At 33.0% G+C, this 23,509-nt stretch overlaps 2 protein-coding genes across 4 annotated transcripts; both read right to left on the bottom strand.

Annotated features, from left to right (window-relative positions):
* Positions 1–2,458: 2,458 nt before the first annotated feature.
* On the bottom strand, positions 2,459–4,216 carry LOC114190857 (clathrin interactor 1). The gene is made up of 5 exons (XM_028079911.1): positions 3,938–4,216; positions 3,641–3,763; positions 3,342–3,503; positions 2,900–3,116; positions 2,459–2,812 (listed from the first exon to the last, which is right to left on the bottom strand). The coding sequence occupies exons 1-5, from the start codon at positions 4,042–4,044 to the stop codon at positions 2,546–2,548; spliced, it is 876 nt and encodes a 291-aa protein (XP_027935712.1). The 5' UTR covers positions 4,045–4,216; the 3' UTR covers positions 2,459–2,545.
* Positions 4,217–6,364: 2,148 nt separating this feature from the next.
* LOC114192050 (putative uncharacterized protein DDB_G0282133) lies at positions 6,365–21,182 on the bottom strand. Of its 3 annotated transcripts, none has more exons than XM_028081604.1 (9): positions 20,982–21,182; positions 19,695–20,422; positions 13,902–18,735; positions 12,318–12,570; positions 11,981–12,187; positions 8,489–8,662; positions 7,328–7,516; positions 7,110–7,223; positions 6,365–6,984 (listed from the first exon to the last, which is right to left on the bottom strand). In XM_028081604.1, the coding sequence occupies exons 2-9, from the start codon at positions 20,356–20,358 to the stop codon at positions 6,667–6,669; spliced, it is 6,753 nt and encodes a 2,250-aa protein (XP_027937405.1). In that variant the 5' UTR covers positions 20,359–20,422; positions 20,982–21,182; the 3' UTR covers positions 6,365–6,666. The 3 variants fall into 3 exon arrangements, with proteins under 3 accessions (XP_027937405.1, XP_027937406.1, XP_027937404.1); XM_028081605.1 differs by lacking the exon at positions 20,982–21,182 and adding an exon at positions 20,924–20,978; XM_028081603.1 differs by lacking the exon at positions 20,982–21,182 and adding an exon at positions 20,890–20,942.
* Positions 21,183–23,509: the final 2,327 nt, after the last annotated feature.

Below are 23,509 nucleotides of genomic sequence, written 5' to 3'. Positions count from 1 at the left end.
ATTGGTTAAGGACATTACAAAGGAAAAGAGAGAGAGAAAATCAATTGAGATTTATAAACACATTTTTTCTGCATAGTTTTTTTTAGCAGAGATTATATGAGAAAGAATCTATATTTTTATTTAGGAAAATGATATTTTAATATATTTTTTTATCCATTTTTAATCTACTATTACTTTCATCACCTTTAAATTATCTATTTTAATAATTTAGTGATGTAATATGATAATCCAAGGATAATGAGAATAATAAATTAAAAGTGGATCAGAAAAAGTAACTTAAAGTATCATTATCCTTTTATTTATGATTAAGAAACTAACCATAGTTACCACTCTCACAACCTCTACCACTCAAAACAAAAAAATATATTGAGGACAAATTTATAAATAAAATGTTTTATTTTTCTCTCTCAGTAAAAATAATAAATTATAAATAAATATTATATTAAAATTAATATTTTTAAGGTGTTTTTTGGCCTGTGGGTCCCATCTCCACCACTGAATATATTCATATGAATATATATAAAAAACCACATTTCTCTTTTCGTATAAAATTTTGTGTTAAGCCTAGTTATTCCCCGCTCTCTCTTATAGTATTATAATTGATATATAAAAAATTGATCATAATAAAAGAAGAAAAAAATTATAAAATTAATGACATTTCATGTAAACGGTTTAATTCAAATATGCTAGAAATAATTCTTTACAAAAATTTGAAAAGTTTTAAAATTTATTAGAATGATATTTAAGTAATTTTGTTCATTTTAAAAAAGAGATTAATTACAAAAGAAAATAAGTTTTAAAATATTTATTCGTCATGAGATAAAGTTTTAAAGTAAAGTTTGAACACTAATTTTTCATTTTAAAATGTAACCAAAAATAGTTTTTGTTGTTATTTTATTTTACGTGTAACTCTCAAATTCTAGTAAATTAAATCAATTAATTCTTCTTATAGAAATTACGTTTCATCCAAAATAAAAATAAAAACTTCAATTTTTATCATCTTCAAACTCTAGTGCCACGTTGAATAAAATCTTCAAACTTTATATATATATATATATATATATATATATATATATATATATATATATATATATATATATATATATATATATATATTATTAAAGCTTTTACTTCTGCACTTTTGAAATTACTTCACATCTCAAATTCATTATAAACCACAAATATTTAGATCGAAAATGGGAATTTTAGGTCAAATCTCAAATCTTATCGATTGTTCATATTTGAAATAATGGCACAAGGAAGTGTGATCCAAAGGAAAAAAAAAAAACTAATTTCTCTTCACAAGCAAAGGGAGATTCCTCAAAGTTTGAAAGCATTATTTTTCTGTTCAATGCACTGAAGTGGCTTACCTCAATTAGTTTATTTATGTCAAACTTAACATCTATTTAAAAATTAAAGAGATAAAATACTATTTAAGAAAACTTCATAGGAAGTGAGCATAGTTTTATGACAATACTATCGAACTTAACTAAATATTTTATTTAACAGATATAACAATTAATTATATTATATAATAAAATAAATTAATAGTATTAAAAAATATTAATTAAACATTTGTGTTTGAGCATTTTTAAAATTTGATATTTTTAAATATATTGTATGTAGATATGTTGTAGAAAAGTTTTACCCTAATTAAATGTGGTTTATTTTAGAAAAGTTGTATATAGCATAGCATGCATCAAAGTGCTTTTTGGGAAGAAGGACCCAATAATCTTCCCCAATCATGTCATGTCTTCAATATAAGAGTCAAAAATGTATTCTGAATCTTTAGAATTGGACCAAAACCATTTCATATTTCTTGGATTTTTCTCAACCTTCTATTTTCAAACATGCCATTCATTAGGCCAAAATTGTCCATCTAATAATGCATCCTTGCACGAGTCACGGACCCAGCATCATATTTTCTTATCACTTTTTATTCATATTCTTTAATAATAAGTACAATTCAACATTATACGTCAATATTTTTTTGTTCAATTGTCGTCCGATATCTCACACACGTGTATTCTTAAGCTTGGGAACTAGCTCACGCAAAAAGACAAAAGACACGTGAATTCCGCAGGTTATTTTCGATTTCCGACAAAAAAAAAAGACAGAGGAATGTTAGTTAAAAAACATTCTTTTTATCGCTTAAAAAAAGTTATAAAATTATTAATCTATTTTATTAAATAGGGAATCAAACTCGCATAATTTTCTAATTTTTTATTAACAATAAAGGTTATTGAAGCAATATATCACGGAAACACGTACGTGTGTTCATATTTGTAAGTAATATCCTATTTTAATAAATTAAATTTTAATATTTATGTTAATTTTAAGTTGATATATTTGATGGGGATGTTTTAAAAAGTTCTAAAAATTTAAGTATGCGATGTTTTTATTAGGAGTGGGAACTGATAAAGCATGAGAATTTTGAGATTAAAAAGTGAATCTTATATAAAACAGGAATTTGAAGATGGGAGCTGTTAGTAAGTGTGATTCATGTGGCATGCTTTTTGTGCTACCATTACAATATTGTGTTCCTTCAAAACCAAAACGAGTATTGACGATCAAATTTCTTTTCACTGACCTTTTTCCCAACATCTGATAGGCATCTAAAATCAACTTTTCCACGTTTTTCTCCGTTTAAGGGACTAACAGCAGAGATCTTTTCGTACATTTCACCGACAAACCCTTTTGGTTTTGCCACATATTCATCTTCCGTAGAATCGATCAAAATGTTTTTCTCCTCACCTGCAAATCCTTTCCAAAGGTGGTTTTTGGTCACATGCTTCAAGTCCCTTGGAGGTAGCATTATATTGATGTTGCTGTTATTTCCTATGGACCCAGATTTCTGTGATTTCTGTTTGTTTAGGTTATCATTTGAGTGAAAAATGTTGTTATCAGGGGTGCTTGTGGTGGAAAATGAGTAAAATGATGAAGATCCTGAGGATGATGGCGATGTTGGAGATGGACACTTCACTGCACATCCAAACCCTTGTATTCCGTTTGTTATTTTCAGAGCCTTCAAACGTGCTTCTGTAAGAGCTTCTGCATTCTGTAAAAGCTTCACTATTTCGTCTGATAGTTTTTGCATTCTGGATCCCCAATTGAACCTGAAAATTCATTGCCGTAGGGATGAAAAACGAAATCAATTTACTCGTACGAAAATTTGAGTACACTTATCTATTAGCTCCCATCTATGCATTTTCCTCATCTTTTCAATTTTTAACTTCTATTTTATACTTCAAAAACAAAAAACTTGTGTGGTAAATTAAACAAATCATGATCCATATTTAACTTATTTACCACAGATAAACGGATTCAGATTTAAGGTTTACCCTTTTTCATCAATATGAGTGAACCCTCCTAGTTCTTCAATAATTTCTATATCACATTGAAATTCTAGAGCAAACTCTTGAGGGCCATGGGTGAGCAAGAATTCCAGAAGAACCATTGTTTTGTATGCTTGTCTCCATTGCTCCCAATCCACGTTATACAACCTGCACTTGAAATGATATGGTAAACAACCAGTGGGTATATAAACTCTATAGAAATGACACTTTTATAAATTGAAATGTATTATAATGTCAGCTTAAAAATTTAGGCAAAAGGGTGTCAAATGAAGAAGCATGCATACCTATGATGAAGAATATCAACAATTCTCCAATACTCATCTATGTCAAATGATGCCTCTGCAATTCTGGTCATAGTTTTGGCATCAGGACTGCAATCATCCTTATTTGTTGCTTCCTCTGCGAGCCTAATGATATTGTATTATATGTTAATGATATTGTATAATTGGAAACTATGAATATGAATCAACCGTACAAGAGCTACGTTTATTTACTAGTCATTTTGTGAGTTACAACATATAAACTGTTATCAATAAATGATGCATTACTCTGTTTATTCACAAACACACACATGCACTTACAATTCAGCTTCAGTAACATCAGTAAATGTCATCCTAGCAGATTTGTACTTTTCTTGTAGGAAAGTTGTTGTCTGTTTTTTTATTTGCTCCAGGAATAGGCTACCCATTACTACTAAAATCAAACTTTGAAGTAGTTGTTAATGATGTAGTTCTATTATTTCATGAACTGTAGCCTTTCGCTTAAAAGAATATGACACTCAATGCCAAATGGAACATGGATAAACCATGACAGTGAATTCACTGTAGGCTATAAGAACTTGTTAATATATGGATAGCCAAAATTATAGCTCAGACAATGCAGGAAAAGTGCTCATTGACAAAAGAATAAGAGAGGAAACGAGAAAAGAGAGTGAACCAATAATAGAAAGTTGACCCAATTTACACAACATTGCTTGCACTGAAAATTAGGATCTTCACACAATACTAAGATTCATACTTATATTCATCCTATTTCACCCTGTGATGTGTCCTTTTCTTCCCTGGGATTCTCAATTCCGTCCCAAGTTGAAGTCATTGAAAACTCATTTTTCATGAAGTATAATTTTCCTTCTCTGGGTTATAGTTGAATGTTGTTTTATGATATTTAAAAAATATATAAATTGAGATATGGTTTTAATTTTAATTTTTTTTTAATTATATAAGAATTATTCAATTCATGTTATTAGTGAGTGAGATTTGTACGTGTAAATCATTCTATAAGTTTATAGAAAATAATGTAGAAACTATCATTGTATAATTTTATTGTAAATAATTAACCCATAACCAAACAAAAAAAAAAGTGACTTAGTGTTAGACAATTTTTTAGTTTTTGTACTTCATATATATTTTTTAAATAACAAATGAGATAAGCCAAAATAATTTAACTGACATATAAACAATCATATAAAATTACATAATTTATCACTTTTTATCCACATACTTATAATTATACTCGAAGTCGTAGATTTGCTTATCAATTACATTTTTAGTTGTACTAAGGCCATAGGAATTAAATAAATTCAGACATGTATTGCGCATCTTCATACAATACTGAAACTGACTAAATATAAGAATTTTGTAATATCCTCTTCTATTTTACTTGAAACTTAGTCTGATATGAACATTTCTTTTATTTAATTATTTGCTTGCTCAATACGCACCAATTTCATTTATATCAATTACTATCTAGATTATTTCCACTCATATTAATCCAATTTAATTAAATACAAGCTGTACTCCAATTTTGAAAACATAATTACTCTTCCAAATATTACCATCAATCTAATCATATAATAAACTTAGTTAAATATTAAAAACATATGAGAATTGTTGATGGGATATTGCTTCCTGTTCCCTACACAATTACTAACTCCACTCTACAACAATAGAAAAATACTCAAACATTCTTTATTATTGCATCATATCATCGCTGCAGAGGAAGGAGTAGAAGAGAAAATGCGGAAAAAAATTTGTTCCAGACAATTTCTTTTGGAACGCATTTTATGTGTTATGTAAAGCTCCTTTCTGAACACATTTTATATGGAATGTTCCGGAAAACTTGTAGAGAGTAGGGTTTCGAAAAGTTTATTCTAAAATACATTTTATACGTTCCAAAAATTTTGTTTCAAAAATCTCATTTCGAAAATTACATTTCAGAAATTTTAGATAACTTTTACCAAAATAGTTTCTAAAATATGTAATCTTGTACCGAAGATAAAATGGCCATTTAAAAATTTGGGGTATGGGAAGAAATTGTGAGAATGCGGAAGTAAAAGCCTTGTTCATGGTTTATATGAGAGCTCACATTTAGATTTGTTAAGCCCAAGTGAATCTTAGGTTGTGATATGTGGTTGTTGTGAATTTCTTTTTGCACTGCATGTAGTTCTTCATAAACTTTAAAATTCCACTTTGTCCTTCGGTTTAAAGTTAATTTTGGATTATGCAATCCCTAACTTAAAAGCGTATACTTAGTTACATAATTCAGAACATTAGTTTAGACGTCAATTTCAATTTCTCAGTTATAGAAATTATCTTTTTTATATAGAAAAAACTTCTAAATCATAAAAACTAAACCATTTAATTTTCTTTTACACGTGTTACTAAGACAGAATAATACGTTTATTTCATGAGTTCACGACACAATACATAGATAAGGATAAGGGAGTGTCAATAACAATAAGAGGGGTAACATCAAATACAAGAAAGTTATAATGCATCAATGTGTCACATATTCTATATTTTATTTTTATATTTTAAGATACTTTATTAATAATTATTAATAAAATATCTAATTTATAAATAATAATATTTTTATGATTACAATAGTTTGTAATCTTTTATTTTAATACATAAAAGTATGTGTGCATCTCTTACCTTCCATAACAAATACTGTGAAACATGAATGCATGTTGAGGAAAGCAATGCAACTTAAAAACTAAAATTATTTCCATTGATTTAAAAATTAATAAGTACAAATTTGCTTGTATTTACACAATTTTAATAGTTGATTTCAACAGTCCTCTAAACTACACTCGTCAATTTGGAGGAATCAAAATTGATACGTGACTTCTGCCTCTGTATCCATCAAACTGGAATAATTTTTCACTATCCCAGACCAGGTAAGAACTTCTCATAGTATAAGATTACAAGGACAATATTTTTATTTTAAAAACAAAGGGAGAATATTCTGGGCTAAATGAAAAATGTATAATATATACAAGGAAAAAAACATTGATAGGAACACAGAGTGATCATTCACTATTCTTCCACGCTTCCCGCAAGAGCTCATATCGTACAACCTTACGCCCTCCCTTCACTAGTGCAGGCTTTTCCTTGGACGAAACTGATGGTTCATCCATGCCAAGAGCAGAAAGTGGTGAATCCAACTCATCAAGTTCATCATCACTGGTATATAATTTTTTGAGCGCAAATGAGCCACATTTTAGTGAAGTTTTTGTTCCCGCTTCTTGTATCATGCCTACAATTGAAGAAGCTGGAAGTGGTGCATAGAACGCGGGACCAGCAGAACATGGCAAGCTTGTAATAGCCCCTACATCATCCTCAATATCCTAAAATATCAAAATCCAACAAAACAAAAGGACAGGGAAATTAGAATGTTGAAATTTCAATAATCCATTCCTACACCATACTTATTGCTTCTTATTTTCACCAAGCATGCTAAAAATAAACCAACCTCACTGTTCAGGGCATCAAAAACAGCATCCGGGATAGGGCCTGGGGAGAATTCATCAGGAACAAAATTGTTGACTGCTCGTTTAATCAATGAAATGCCAAATCTAGGGCAAACCTGCAGAATTGTTTGGATGATACGTTTATAATATAATTAGTTTCCCAAAGCATTAATAATGAAAAGAAGAAAGACAAGTCAACAATAAAGAAGTTTGATCTAACCTCTTTTCTCGTAGACCCATCTGCAAGCATGTCCAATGGAAGCATCATCAAATCGCTTAAGGCATTGAGGAGAAGGAAAGGTTTGAAGGATGATTCATATTTGGGTTCATCGTTTTCATTGGTAACTTCATAGGAGTCACTATCATCAATGCTAAATAAATCTGAAAGCCATCTTGACCAGTCACCAACCTGAGTACAGATAATAAAAAGTTACCCAAGGGAACAAACATCACATATCCTTCATAGAATTGCAACAAATTTTATTAAGTTTGGCTACATGGATATTGGGCTCTAACAAGAACCAATTTTTCAGTAGAACCATTTACAGGAGGGTCTTTCTAAATGGTTTCTCAAGTTTTCTTAGGTCTTTCTCCACTCTTTTGATTTGATTAACCTTCCATTCGATACACTTTCCAAACTGAAGCATTTTATTCAAAACTAAGCCAGTTTCCATCAACTTTCTCAAAAGATACATTCTCTCCTATTTTCTTGTGTATGCACTCATCCACCTCAATATGCTTATTTCTGCTACATTCGTGTTTTTTTTTATTAGCACTTCATTACTCAACATGTGCTTGCATCAATGATTTTACAAATAATAGAATTGATTCAATTTTGTGCCATCATGCAACAAATTTACAAGTACAATGTATACATTAAACTTGAGAAGACATGTTTTAAGATGAGAGGCTGCCAGGAAAAAGAAACTTCATAATTCTAATTACCAATGCATCCAAATTCAAAATTCAAAATCTTTGAATTTTTAGGAGTCTTCAAAGAGGTTGATGAATTGAAAATATACACACGAAACGGCAAATTATTTCTCCTGGTGAACTCCGTATATTGGTGGAAAATTTCTGACCTAAAAGTTGTAAAAAATTTACAGTGTCTCTAATATCCACTGTATGTTACGGTAGCATTTGTTTATTAAGATTCAATATCTAATAGGATCATATTTGTTTTCTAAATACTTGTACTAAAACATCATAAAATACTTTACATCTTATATCAGCGAGTAAACTTTCTCAAAGTCTCACGAAAAGCATTATGCTGTGTAACAGAGGAAGCAAGCCTTACAGATGAACAATATATAAAGATTATGATCAACTAAGTGTCTTTTGAGAGAAAGAAGGTATAGGACAAAAAAGTTTCATAACTCACAGCATTCTTCAGTTGCGCACCAGCCGCAAAGCCTGATTTCCCAGCTGGAATTGGAAGAACCTTAGAATCACTAATGGGGTCAGATACAGGATCCATGGGCATCTCTTCGGCGGATTCCCGAAGAATAGCATTGAACATAGCAAAATCAAGTCTACTAACCAACTGCTCCATCACCTACAACCACAAAAACATTCCTATTTCAATCAGGCTGCCTTTTATTTTATTTCTTGCCTTCTCAAGATAGGAATCAATAGACACAATATTACCCTTCAGAGAAAACAATAACATGTACATCCATACAACCTAGAACTATTCAAGAATAAACCACTGATATAAATAATTCTAGAAACACACAGTATTAACAAGAAATAAATAATAATACAGTATAAATAATTCTATTACTTCTCTTAGATATTGTTTAGATGTTGTTAAGATATTGTTAATCACAATATCGAACAATATCTTCTATTTACTCTATTTATTTTTAGTTACTCTTTTTAGTTGTACCTCTCTCTATTATAAATAGATTACCCTATGTGTGGTTTGTACATAAGGGAGATTAATCTCAAACCCTATTTTCTCTATATTCAACATGATATCAGAGCCCTAAATGATCCATGATTGATTGAGAAGGAAACCTTGCAGTAGTTCCTCTTCCGTAAATCCTTAGCCCTTAGTCCTAAGCCCTAAGTCTCTTTCGCAAATTTTATGATTGAGAAGACATTCTTACCGTAGTTACTCTTTCCTAAGCCCTAAGTCCCAAACCCTTAGCCTCTCTCGCAATTTTTCAGATTTCACGTGATTGTAATTTTGCAATTGTTTTCTGCTTTGAGACGTTTCTGGAGGTTCTGCCCCATGTTCTTTATGCCATTTTAAGGAATTTGCAATCATCTAATATTGGGATATGTTTTGTTTGTTGCTTTCGCTGTTTGATTCACATTTATATTTTGTATTCGATTTATTATGGCATCTCACCGTGATGACCGGACTCACCCTCGCAAACAGGAAAAAGGGCGTCCTAAGTGTGAACATTGTGGCAAGCCAGGTCATAAGATTGACAAGTGTTATGCATTACATGGTTGTCACTACCTGTAAGAACGATGTCATCAACATATACTATCAAGTAAATACATTCAACACTCGAGTGTTGATAAAAGACAGAATGATCTGTTTTACACCAAGTCATACCAAATTATTGAACAACATTGCTAAACACTCCAAACCAGGCCCTAGGAGACTGTTTTAGGCTATATAGGGATTTGCGAAGACGACATGCCATCCCAGAAGACTTCCCTTAAGTAATAAACCTAGGAGGTTGCTCCATATAGATTTCTTCTTGCAAATCACCATTGAGGAAAACATTTTTAACATCCAGATGATAAAGAGACCATTGTTGAAGAGCAGCCATGGCGATAAATAAACGAACAAAAGTCATATTTGCAACAGGGTAAAAGGTATCAACTTTGGATGTTAAAAATGTTTTCCTCAATGGTGATTTGCAAAAAGAAATATATATTGAGCAACCTCCTATATTTGTTGCTCAGGAGGAGTCTTCTGGGATGGTATGTCGTCTTCGCAAATCCCTATATGGTCTAAAACAGTCTCCTAGGGCCTGGTTTGGAAAGTTTAGCAATGTTGTTCAACAATTTGGTATGACTCAGTGTGAAGCAAATCATTTTGTCTTTTATCAACACTCGAGTGCTGGATGTATTTACTTGATAATATATGTTGATGACATCGTTCTTACAGGTAGTGACAACCATGGCGGCATCTCTTAGTTGAAACAAAGTCTCTGTCACCATTTTCAGACCAAAGATCTTGGCAAACTCAAATATTTCTTGGGTATTGAGGTGGCGCAGTCGGTATTGTTATATCTCAGAGGAAGTATGCCATGGATATTTTGGAGAAAACTGAGTTGCTGAGTTTAAAGTCTGTTGATATAGCCATGGATCCCAATACTAAACTTCTACCAAATCAGGGGGAGCCTCTATCTAATCGTAAGCAATATAGAAGATTGGTTGGGAAATTGAATTATCTTACAGTTACTCGTCCTGACATTTTTTTTGCAGTCACTGTGATAAGCCAATTTCTTAATTTCTCATGTGAAGATAATTGGACTGCAATCATTCGTATCTTGGAGTATATTAAAGGATCTCCTGGAAAAGGATTGTTATGTGGTTCTAATAATCACACAAAAATTGTTTGTTATTCATATGCTGATTGGGCAGGATCTCCTTCTGATAGAAGATCTACATTTGGGTATTGTGTCTCCATTGGTGGTAACTTAATCTCGTGGAAAGGTAAGAAACAGAGTGTTGTGGCAAGATCCAATGCAGAAGTAGAATATAAAGCTATGGCCTCAGCTGCCTGTGAACTTGTTTGGCTTAAGCAATTGCTTAGAGAGTTACAATTTGGAGATGTCACTCAAATGACACTTGTGTGTGACAATCAGGCTGCTCTTCATATTAGCTCTAATCCTCTCTTTCATGAGAGGACCAAACACATTGAGATTGACTGTCATTTCATTCGGGAAAAGATTATGTCAGGATACATCAAGACTGAGTTTGTTAACTCAAGTGATTAGTTAGCAAATATTTTTATTAAGTCTTTACAGGGGCCTAGAATTGATTATATTTGTAACTAGCTTGACACATACAATTTGTATGCTCCAGCTTGAGGGAGAGTGTTAGATATTGTTTGATATTATTAAGATATTGTTAGATATTGTTAATCATAATATCAAACAATATCTTCTATTTACTCTATTTATTTTTAGTTACTCTTTTTAGTTGTACATCTCTCTATTATAAATAGATTATCCTATGTGTGGTTTATACGCAAGGGAGATTAATCTCAAACTCTATTTTTTCTATATTCAACAACTTCTATTCCGGTCTGTCTTAAATATCATTATTTATAGGAAATTAGCCAACAACTATGAAATCTTAGCTAACTAACTAACATTCTTTTCTGATGTACAAATCAATATATTATGAAGAATTGGCATGGTGATGATTGCAGTCATGGCCACATGGTGAAAGAGGGTCTTTTCCAAGTCAGGAACCAAATCAGCCACAGCTTAGGATCAGGTGTTGGCCGAAAAATGATTTCTACCCATCCCCTACGCAACTAACAATAACAAAACAGTCCAAGTCTAGAACTAAATCAGCTAGCAGCTTAGGATCATGTCTATCTTAGCTTTTAATTTATGTATACTAGCACCTTCTCAAGAACATCAACAACACCACCCTTGGGGTTCTAAAAACTTAGAGAATTAAAAGAACAAATGATTTTGTTACTTTAAATAAAAACCCCCTTACCACTACTTCCAACATTTCCTGATAAGGTATTGACAAAGACACCAAGCTATATGTTTTGTCATATATATAAGCTACATATACATCTACACCCATACACATGTATAAAAAATTGAATATCCTGAAATCCAGCATTCAATACATTGCATCTAGAAATATCAACTTTAAATTGTACCAATCTAGCTATCACAGCCAAGCAGCCACACTCATGACCACCGGTTCGAAGAGGACAAAGCCTTTCACATGCATCCTTGAAAGCTCTTTTCCATAAATAAATAGAAAAACTTCCTTGATCTTGATCACCCACACGGGATCTTCTTTCATTTGCTTTCTTAAAATTAGTGCTCTTTGCAACTCCAGACTGCATGTATGGTGTCAGAGTCTGGGGACAGCAAACATAAAAAAATATCAGGAAAATGTAAGGGATTTTAGTTTAAAATCAAAGTTAAGAGTGGAGATAAGAAGCAGAATAAGAAGAAATAGAAGGAGAAGATGAATGGTTTGGATTCAACCTGCCACCAGACAGACTCAACAATTCGAGAGAATATCCATGCTTCAACCTTTTCTAATGCAATTAAGAATGTCTTTGGATTCTCCCAGCTATGAAATTGTTTTTCTATGTTGTCATTTTCTTCTTTATGAAGAGTGTTGCCAACTGCATCCCATTCACTGTTGATGCATGAACCATCACCAAAGTGTATATTCTCAACTTCTTTGCTCACAATTGCTCTCAGCAATAATATATTTGAGAACCAAAATGTCAACCTATTCATGGATAAGAAACAGTAAGCTAAAAAATAAAATAAAATAAATGATTGTAATAAGTATCCACATATCTTTTTCGAACTGATGTTAAATAAACCAAACTTCATTAGATACAACAATCAAGCCTTACCCCATTAGTTGGAGTTGGCTACATTAATCAATGCCATTGCATTTAAGAAAAAGCCAAATTTGCATTTCAGAAAAAAAAAAAAAACATCTATTTAGTATCATAGACCAATGTCTCCTTTTCCATCGACACACCCTATGCTTGCAACCTTGCAAATGCATTTGTCCCAGATGCACTGGGCTCGGTTTTAACCCAAATACACGGGCTTGGCTGTCGAGATGCACAGGTCTGAACTTGGTCCAAGATACACCGGTCCCAGTTTTGTCCCATACGCATTGGCCTCATACGTCCTAGAAGCACTAATCTGGCCCTGCCTTTACCTATATATGCACTGACCTTGTTTGTATCCCAAAAATTATTAGCAAACATAGTTTAAAGTTTAAAATTTTTGGTGTCCAACAATATTAGTTTGAAGCTTCCAAATTTAGTTTTCAGAAGGACTTGCTTTTCTTGCCATGAATTGTTTACCAGGCAGATGATCATTCCAGCTATCTGGCTAAGCAATTCTTCCTTCCAACTTCCCCAACATCTTGAGTTTCTTTTCCTACTATTGTCTGAGATGGAGCTCAATTTTTATGTTTTTAAGTTTTAATTTGAGGATATGTGAATTGTTTTCTCAACTAACTAAAGCTAAGCAAGCTTCAATTTAAGAGTGTTAGAAATATAAGAAATATCTTAAGATATTATCCTAGAAATACAAGAAATATCCCTTGGATTTTTTTTTTCTGATTTCTTTCTTTGTTTAATTAGAATCTTTATAATGATAGGAATGTTTTATTATAATATTATTTATAGGCATTATCTGTTTTTATATGAAATGAACTCTATTGGGGAGTTCGTATAGACAATTTTCAGCAACTTTTCCATGTATATTTTTTTTTCTCTTCCCACAATTTTAATTTAGTTCACTTAGTACATGTTCCTTTTTGGAACCTCTGTTGGTATTACCCTCAAGAGACTAAGAAACCTTAGATGAGTCTCAATCATCTCCTCAAAAGTAGCTTCCCCAACTTTCTCCTAAATTTATTCACACTTCAATAGACAAAAAATTTGGGCATTCTCCCTATGCAAGTAATCTTAGGCTCAGTTTTTTCCAACAAAATTTCTGTACTTTAGAATCATAAAACAAGATCTTTAGTTATTCCTAAACATTTTATGTTATTTCAGCATAATTAAGAAAATAATGAAATCAAGTTTTCTATACCTTGGAACGTCATTTCCACATGCTTTAGAAACCAAGACAAATCCCGAGACAGCACTCTGGGCTGCACTAGCCATTGTAGCAGGAGACCCAACTCTACAAGCATGGAAATAGAATCTAGAAAGGCGCCGAGCAGGTGCATGGACCTTGTTTGACGAGCTACCATGTTCAGCAATAACTGAGTACATTGAAACTTCAAGAGCAGCAGCTTCCCTCAGCTCTTCTCGAAGCCTGTCAACTTCAGCCTTCATTTCAGTTTTATTGCTAAGAAAGCGGTCACTTGTATTAATGTCTTCATGGCAAGCCGTACCAATAGGAAAATCATTCAAAGTATTAATCTCCTGTGACTGATTATGGGTCTGATTACTGATTTGCTCATAGTTCTCAGCAGATTGTGGAAGAACTTTTAAATTCTCCCTGTCTTCAATTTTGTCACTCATCAATCTTGGGTGTTCATGTGGTATCTTATTTAGAAGAGTAATACTATTTAGATTCCCTTTCTTCGTAGAATCATCACTAGGAAAATGATTGAGCGCATTTTCTAAAGGTTCATTTCTCTCCATGACCTGTCCTTGTCCTTTCCGTGGTTTCTCGTTTAAAATAGTACTACTTAAATTCCCCTTCTTCATAGAATCGTCATTGGAAAAATTATTGAACTCATTTTCTAAAGGTTTATTATTCTCAGTAAGTTGTTTCTGTCCTTTCCCATGTGGTTCCTCATTTAGAAGAATTGTACTACTTAAATTCCCTTTCATGGTAGAATCATCATTGCAGAACTTATTGAGCTCATTTTCTAAAAGTTCATTCCTCTCGGTAAACTGTCTTTGTACTTTCCCATGTGGCTTCTCGTTTAGAAGAGTACTACTATTCAAATTCCCTTTCTTCATAGAATCATCATTGGAAAAGTTATTGAGCTCATTTTCTAAAAGTTCATTCCTCTCGGTAAACTGTCTTTGTCCTTTCTCATGTTTCTCATTTAAGAGAGTAGTACTGATTAAATTCCTTCTCTTCAACGAATCATCATTTGAAAATTTGTTGAGCCCATTGTCAAAAGGCTCATTACTCTTAGTGAAATCTTTTTGTCCTTTCCCAAGTGGTTTCTCGTCTAGAAGAGTAATACCATTCAAATTCCCCTTCTTCGCACAATCATCATCAGAAAAATTATTGAGCTCATTTTCTAAAGGTTCATTCTTCTCAATAAGTTGTTTTTGTCCCTTCCCATGTGGTTCCTTACTTAGAAGACTACTACTACTTGAATCCACTTTCTTCGTAGAATCCTCATTGCAAAACTTATTGAGCTCATTTTCTATAAGTTCATTCCTCATAGTAAATTGTCTTTGTCCTCTCCCATGTGGTTTCACGTTCTGAAGAGTAGTACTATTCAAATTCTCTTTCTTTGTAGAATCATCATTGGAAAAATTATTCAGCTTATTTTCAAAATGTTCAATCCTCTCAATAAACTCTCTTTGTCCTCTTCCATGTGGTTTCTTGTTTAGAAGAGCAATACTTTTTAAATTTCTCTTCTTCATAGAATCATCATTGGAAACATTATTGAGCTCATTTTCTAAGGGTTCATTCCCCTCGGTAAATTGTCTTTGTCCTTTCTCGTTTAGAAGTGTAGTACTACTCAAATTCCCTTTCTTCGTAGAATCATCAATGGAAAAATTATTGAGCTCATTTTGTAAAGTTTCATTCCCCTCAGTAAACTGTCTTTGTCCTCTCCCAAGTGGTTTCTCGTTTACAAGAGTTGTACTATTTAAATTCACATTTTTCTTAGAATCATCAGTGGACAAATTATTCAGCTCATTTTTTGAAGGCTGGTTCTTTTCAATAAATTGTCTTTGTCCTTTCCCATGTGGTTTCACGTTTAGAAGAGATGTACTAATCAAATTCCCTTTCTTCGTAGAATCATCATTGGAGAAGTTATTGAGCTCTTTTTGTACAGGCTCATTCGTCTCAGTAGACTGTTTTTGTGCTTTCCCATGTGGTTTTTCGTTTAGAAGAGTTGTGCTAATCAAATTCCCTTTCTTCATAGAATCATCATTGGAAACATTATTGAGCTCATTTTGTAAAGGCTCATTCTTCTCAGTAGACTGTTTTTGTCCTTTCTCATGTGGTTTCTTGCTTAGAAGAGTAGTGCTAATCAAATTCCCTTTCTTCGTAGAATCATCATTGGAAACATTATTGAGCTCATTTTGTAAAGGTTCATTCTTCTCATTACACTGGTTTTGTCCTTTCTCACGTGGTTTCTCGCTTAGAGGAGTAGTGCTAATCAAATTCTCTTTCTTTGTTGAATCACCATTGGAAATATTATTGAGCTCATTTTGTAAAGGCTCATTCTTCTCAATAGACTCGTTTTGTCCTTTCCCATGTTGTTTCTCGTTTAGAAGAGTGGTGCTAATCAAATTTCTTTTCTTCGTAGAATCATCATTGGAAAAATTATTGAGTTCATTTTCTAAAGGCTCATTCTTCTCCGTAGACTGTTTTTGTCCTTTCTCATGTGGTTTCTCGTTTAGAAGAGTAGTGCTAATCAAATTTTCTTTCTTCGAAGAATCATCAGTAGAAAAAATTTTGATCTCATTTAGTAAAGGTTCATTCTTCTCAGTAGACTGGTTTTGTCCTTTTCCGTGTGGTTTCTCGTTTAGAAGAGTAGTGCTAATCAAATTCCCTTTCTTTGTAGAATCATCAATGGACAAATTGTTGAGCTCATTTTGTAAAGGCTCATTCTTCTTCGGAGACTGTTTTTGTCCTTTCTCATGTGGTTTCTCGTTTAGAAGAGTAGTGCTAATCAAATTTCCTTTCTTCGTAGAATCATCATTGGAAAAATTATTGAGCTCATTTTGTAAAGGCTCATTCTTCTCAGTAGAATGATTTTTTCCTTTCACGTATGGTTTCTCGTTTAGAAGAGTAGTGCTAATCAAATTCCCTTTCTTTATAGAATCATCATTGGATAAATTGGTGAGCTCATTTTGTAAAGGTTCAATCTTTTCAGTAGACTGGTTTTGTCTTGTACCATGTGGTTTCTCATTTAGAAGTGCAGTGCTAATTAAATTCCCTTTCTTCGTAGAATCAACATTGGTATTATTGAACTCATTTTGTATAGGCCCATTCTTCTCAATAGACTGGTTTTGTCCTTTGCCATGTGGTTTCTCGTTTAGAAGATCAATGCTAATCAAATTCCCTTTTTTCGTAGAATCATCTTTTGAAACATTATTGAGCTCATTTTGTAAAGGCTCATTCTTCTCAGTAGACTGGTTTTGTTCTTTCCCATGTGCTTTCTCATTTAGAAGCGTAGTGCTAATCAAATCCCCTTTTCTCGTAGAATCATCATTGGAAAAATTAATGAGCTCATTACGTAAAGGCTCACTGTTTTCAGTAGATTGGTTTTGTCCTTTCCCATGTGGTTTCTCGTTCAGAAGATTCGTGGTAATCAAATTCGCTTTCTTCCTTGAATCATCACTAGAAAAATTATTGTGCTCATTTTGAAAAGTTTCATTCCTCTCAGTAAATTGTCTTTGTTCGTTCGCGTGTGGTTTCTCGTTTAGAAGAATAGTACTATTCAAATTCCCTTTCTTCATAGAATCATCATTAGAAAAGTTATTGAGCTTATAATCTAAAGGTTCATTCCCTTCAGTAAACTGTCTTTGTCCTTTCCCATGTGGTTTCTCGTTTAGAATAGTGGTACTATTTAAATCCCCCTTCTTCATAGAATCATCATGGGGAAAACTGTTGAGCTCATTTACTAAAGGTTCATTCTTCTCAGTAAACTGTCGTTGTCCTTTCGCATGTGATTTCTCGTTTAGAAGAGTAGTACTCCCTTTCTTTGTAGATTCATCATTGGAGAACTTATTGTGCTCATTTATTATAGGTTCATTCCTCTCAGGAAACTGACTTTGTTCTTTCCCACGTGGTTTCTCATTTAGAAGAGTAGTACTACTTAAATTCCCTTTCTGCATAGAATCATCATTTGAAAAATTATTGAGCTCATTTTCTGAAAGCTCACTCTTCTTAGTAAATTGTCCTTGTCCTTTCCCATGTGGTTTCTCGTTTAGAATAGTAGCGCTAATCAAATTCTCTTTCTTAGTAGAATTATCATTGGAAAAATTATTGAGCTCATTTTGTAAAGGCTCATTCTGCTCAATAGACTGTTTTTTTGCTTTCCCATGTGGTTTCTCGTTTAGAAGAGTAGACCTAATAAAATTCCCTTTCTTCGTAGAATCATCATTGGAAAAATTATTGAGCTCATTTTGTAGAGGTTCATTCTTCTCATCAAGTTGTTTTTGTCCTTTCCCATGTGGTTCCTCGTTTAAAAGAGTAATACTACTGAAATTCCCTTTCTTGGTAGAATCATCAGTGCGGAACTTATTGAGCTCATTTTTTAAAAGTTCATTCCTCTCCCCAAACTGTTTTTTCTCTTTTCTCTGCTCCTCCATTTTTTCTTTGGCCTCCATAACCCCAACATCTGAAATACTGGTAACTTTCTCTACAACTTTTTTATTAAGTCTCTGATCTCTTGTGTCATCTTCTTTAATCACGCTGTTCGCTTGAGTTGCTTGAGAATTGAAAGGCCTTTCAAATTTTGGTTGTATACTCGATGAAATGCATGAAGCAGAAGATTGTTGATTGCTTTCTTGAATTCCAGAAATTGGATCAGAACGTTTGACAGTTTCCTCAGAAATTTTAGACAATGAAGAGCTGCCATCGGCAGCATTTCCCATGTTTGAGCCAAGAATTGTAGATGAAAGGGGAGGTTTGATACCATTGAACTGTGTGGGCGCTTCCATTGCTGTCTTTCCATGAGATCCTTCTGCTCCTCCTTCGCTGATTTTGATACTGCCTGAAATCAAATGGCAACAGGCTGTTAATCTGGCAGAACTAGACAATTGCGTAGCTGTATAGATTATTATTGGTCTGGAGATCAGATAGTAGTAAAACTGTATCACCAGTAATACATTTGTATTGTTCTGTCGAGTTCTTTCACTATAGGCATGTTTCAATAAACTTCTCCAAGAACACTTACAGAAAACAGAATAAGAAACAAATAAAATCAGTTTTTCTATAAACTAAAATTACCTAACGCATATGTTTAAAATAAGCTTTAAAGAAGCTAATATGATACATTATTTACAAATTAACTTAGCCATAAGTTAATTTTAGCTATAAAAGAGAGTATAGTTGATTTTTCCTTATTATTTTCTTCTCCTATGTTACAAAGAAGTAATCCAAAAAGACACTATCTATATCATTAAAATTTAAAAAGGATTACATGTTGATACATTTAGAGTTCAAACATTTTATCACCGTATGCAGAGATAAATTAACAATTATAAAACAACCATAGAGGTAATTGATATACAAAATGTGTCATGAACAAACAAAATTAGTTTAATAATATCATCTCGTATCCTGAATATAGTACGATCAAAACAACAGGAATCGCAGCAGCACACTGCATACTAATGCATGAATGCATACCATTTAACAATTAAACACAATGACCATCTTGATGTATGTGGTTAATGTATATGGGCATACCGAAAGTAAAGAGGAATACAATTTATTAGTGCCACAACAAATAGTTAAGCATCATAGCGATCTATTGTTAGGCAAAATCCAGCTCAATTAGGTCTAAGCAGGAATGAGGTTAATTACTTCCAAATCATAACAATGACTTGATAATATCCATACTATGTAAACAAATCCCTTCGAAAAAAAGGGTGATGTTTGATATATTTGCATTAAGCACAATTAGAAGAGAAAAAAACTTCAATACTTTTTCATTTAGAGGGGACAAACCTCCCGTAGTCTTAGAAGCAGATTTGTTAGTTTGGGCGGTATTTGAAGGGAAGTCATCATTATCATCGTCGTCAGTAAAAGAGGCAATTTCGACATCATCGTCATCTTTCAGTGACTGTGTTACCGATTCACCTCCTTCCTTGTCTAGTGACAACCCTTTTGAATAGCTGCTGCTTGGTGATGAGCTAGAACACTCTGTGTCCAATGGCTGAATACTAACATAAAGAAATGGCGGTGAAGAATGCTTGGAGCTCTTCTTGCAGTTCAATAGAAGGCGTAAGGCTTTAGTTTCCTTAATAATTCCAAAATCTGCAAAGTTTATTGAGGCTGATCCCAATAGTTGGCTCTTTGTTGTCTTATCATACAAGTTAAACTCTAAGTAGTTCTTCTGAAAACTTTCACGGTGTTTGCTTTTCCTGGATGCTTCTCTCCACATAACAACTGAAAGCCCGAAAGATTCATTAAATTCGATGTTTGCAACGCCAGCAGTGGTGGATGCTAGAGACCCAGAAGTTTTATCACCATTTTCCCACTGCAGTGATACCGTTTGCACAGATCTCAGTGATTGTGAAGGGGGCCAAGGCTTGATCTGCTGAACATGGATTACGTAGTGAACTTGGACTGAGACAGTTTTTCTACTCTTTGTTCTTATTCCGAGTACCATATTCACAAAACAATAATACCACTGCTACTCTGGGCAGTTATGCTGCTCACTCGAAACGATGAACCTAAACACAGAACAAAAGTTAGAAAAAAAATGAGATGTTCCAAAACATTCTAGAGATATTTACCAGACATAGTACCTAACAAAGAGGCAAACAACACATGATGCCAAGAACAAAAAACATTGCTAAAGCCAATACGCAATGCTTATTAAAGATATATTCCTAAACACCCCCAAACAAGAGGAAAAAAGAGCAGAGTGAAACTATTTTTAATTCTTCTTCCTTTCCTCATCAATAAACGATAAACACAGATAGAATATTGATACCAATGAAAAATCATTTAAGGTAAGAGACAAAAGCTAACAAGGGGAATGATTTAAGAAAGAAGAAAACAGATATCCAGATTCTAGAGGAAAGAGCATGTGCATGCAAATGGAAGCAAAAAAGCAGAAACCAACACTTAAAATTTGACGAAGCTCAACTCAGCTATAAGCAAAGTGATAAAAAGGAAACAAGTGTTGGGAAATTACATAATGATAGAAAACAATCAGCAATTAAACAAACCAGTTAATTAATTAATGCAATTCAAACCCAGAACGAGGGATGAGAGAAATATGCTAACTTGGAATTATACGAACAAAAGATGACCAATTACATGGGCCCAATAGAGCTGATAGACGATGGGACCCATTTGAAAAAAAAAGATGAAAAGGGAATTGGTGGGTATAAGGGGAGACGAAAGTGATTGTGATTGATTATTCAATTGATTGCAATGAAAGGGGTCAAAGGTTGAAAACTGAGAGGCTAAGAAAAGGAAAAGTAGAATTGAAGGAAATACCAGAACTGAAAAAGAAAACCGTGTCCCACGCATAGAGGAACTACTTATAATAATTTCTTTTCATTTTTTACTATATTAATTATTTTTTTTCAATATAATTTTATTATATAATTTAAATTATGTGAAAAACTCAATTTCTCATTTACTTTTATATTTTTCCACCTGTCTGGGTAATACCATTTTTACCAACTCACCTATGACGTGATTTGGTATACCATAAATAGTGTCGGGGTGGTTAGGGTATCCATGTTATGTTATCATGCTACTGTTTTATGCATATATATATATATAATATATATATATATATATATATATATATATATATATATATATATATATATATATATATATATATCATAACAAAACATTTAACAGATGTATAGAGTGCCGGCTTATTTAGTTGCGGTGGCACATCATTAGGTAAAACGCGTACTGTTCTTGTTTTTAGGCAGTTAGTCGTTTAGATTTCGGAAAATAAAAACAAATGGGTAATAATCGTCACGAGGGATTATGATATTGTAGATGAGATGGACTTTGTTTAATTTTATGGATTTTCACTCGCATTTGTCTCGCATCTAGTAAGTATTTCTTAAGAAACTCGTCTTTAATCTAATAGTAAGTTAAAAAAGAAGAGGGTGGGTAATTTGTTTATGAAAATTAGCGATCAAACAACCTAAGTATGTACAATAAATAAGGATCTTGATGAGCTGAGTAGGGAAATTAACATCATCGTATTTAATCGTTAAAGGTGAAAAAAAATTATGAGTTCAAATTCCTCACTAATAAAAAAACTAACAACTAATAATTTTCGATAAAATAAAATTCGTTAAAGAAGGTTTTTAAATTTGTACTGCTGTCACCAACTTTAGCATTTATTCTGTTACAAATAGAGTAGGATGTCATGGAGATTACCCGTATTGGATTTCATGACATTTTTTATTTTTTTCATGACGCTACAGCTTGTTGGATGATTTCATGAAATAACAAACATGACAGAAAGAGTTAAAAGTTCATAATTTGTGCATTGTTATGTCGGTGGGAAGAACATTTTGGTTTAATTAATAAAGCCAATGTAATCTCTTCTATTACATCAACAACCTCTAGGACCACACCCTCCTCCCCTCCTAGTCATGCATCCTATCTGCTTCTGCAAAACTGTTTGCAGGAGTTTTGCCATATCAATCTTTTTCCTTTTCAATTGAACTAGACCCCTCAATTATCACAATCACTTACACCCTCTTCATAAAGCTGGATGATTTATTACTCCTAAATATATTCCCACAACACTATGAAGTCACAAGGACCATCACTATCCTGAAACAAACTTCATTGTGCTCAAAAGATAAATTAAATGAACCTCCTCTTTTTTCCTCAATTATATGCAGTCCTAACCCTGACAATTACAATAAGAATGAAACAGTTTCCACAGTTCTGTAGTCCCAAATGGAGGGAAGCATTCAGAAAGATAGAGATAGATGTTTTCCCAGTTGCAGGTAAACAATTTCCAATAAAAATACAGAAAATACCATCCAGCCAATTTCACTAATTTCTACAAATTTGAGTCCTCACAACATGAACGGTGAAAAATTCATCTCATTAAACCATACAGTTCATGTTTTGGTTGTCAAAGTTCCCCTCACAATCTCCTCAGTGCTTGCAACAGGGAAACTACATGATGAAAAAAGAAATGTCCCAAAAAGCTTAATCCCTTGGCACTCCAACTTGAAAGAAAATCTTGATGAGTTTCACTTAAGAAACCACACAATACCTTGTATGTCAACAGCCACAAACAATGCAAATAAAGAGAGCATAATAATCTAGCACATTCTTACAGTGGATACAAAAACAATGCAAAGGTGTCTGTCTCAATGGAAGGAGAGACACATAAGAGATAAATATAGGGAAGGAGGGTGGGTGGAGGTGGGTGTCCTCACCGTGGTGGTGGTGGCGGGTGTCATCAAGGTGATGGTGGGATTGTGTCGCCAGAAAAACAGGGGTTGAAGAGGAAAAAGAGAATTTGAACTAACACATTACTCACATTTTGACGTTGTTAATGTTAAAGGACCACACTGACTCTAATCATAAACCTAAATATAAAAACTAAATTCCTAATTAACACATCATTGTTTTGACAGTTATTGCCAAACAACTTTATCCAAATAAACCGTTTGAGTCCAAAACCAAACCATGGTGATGTAGTGGGCATTATCACCTATCATTCATTGTGAAAACCATGATTTACCAACACAAAATTTCACCGATGAAAAGAATAGAAAACAAATCTCATGATTGCTCAGATGATTTCTCCGGCT

This window comes from Vigna unguiculata, chromosome 7, assembly GCF_004118075.2.
Source record: "Vigna unguiculata cultivar IT97K-499-35 chromosome 7, ASM411807v1, whole genome shotgun sequence".
Taxonomy (NCBI): domain Eukaryota; kingdom Viridiplantae; phylum Streptophyta; class Magnoliopsida; order Fabales; family Fabaceae; genus Vigna; species Vigna unguiculata.
This window is presented reverse-complemented; position numbering and strand designations above follow the sequence as displayed.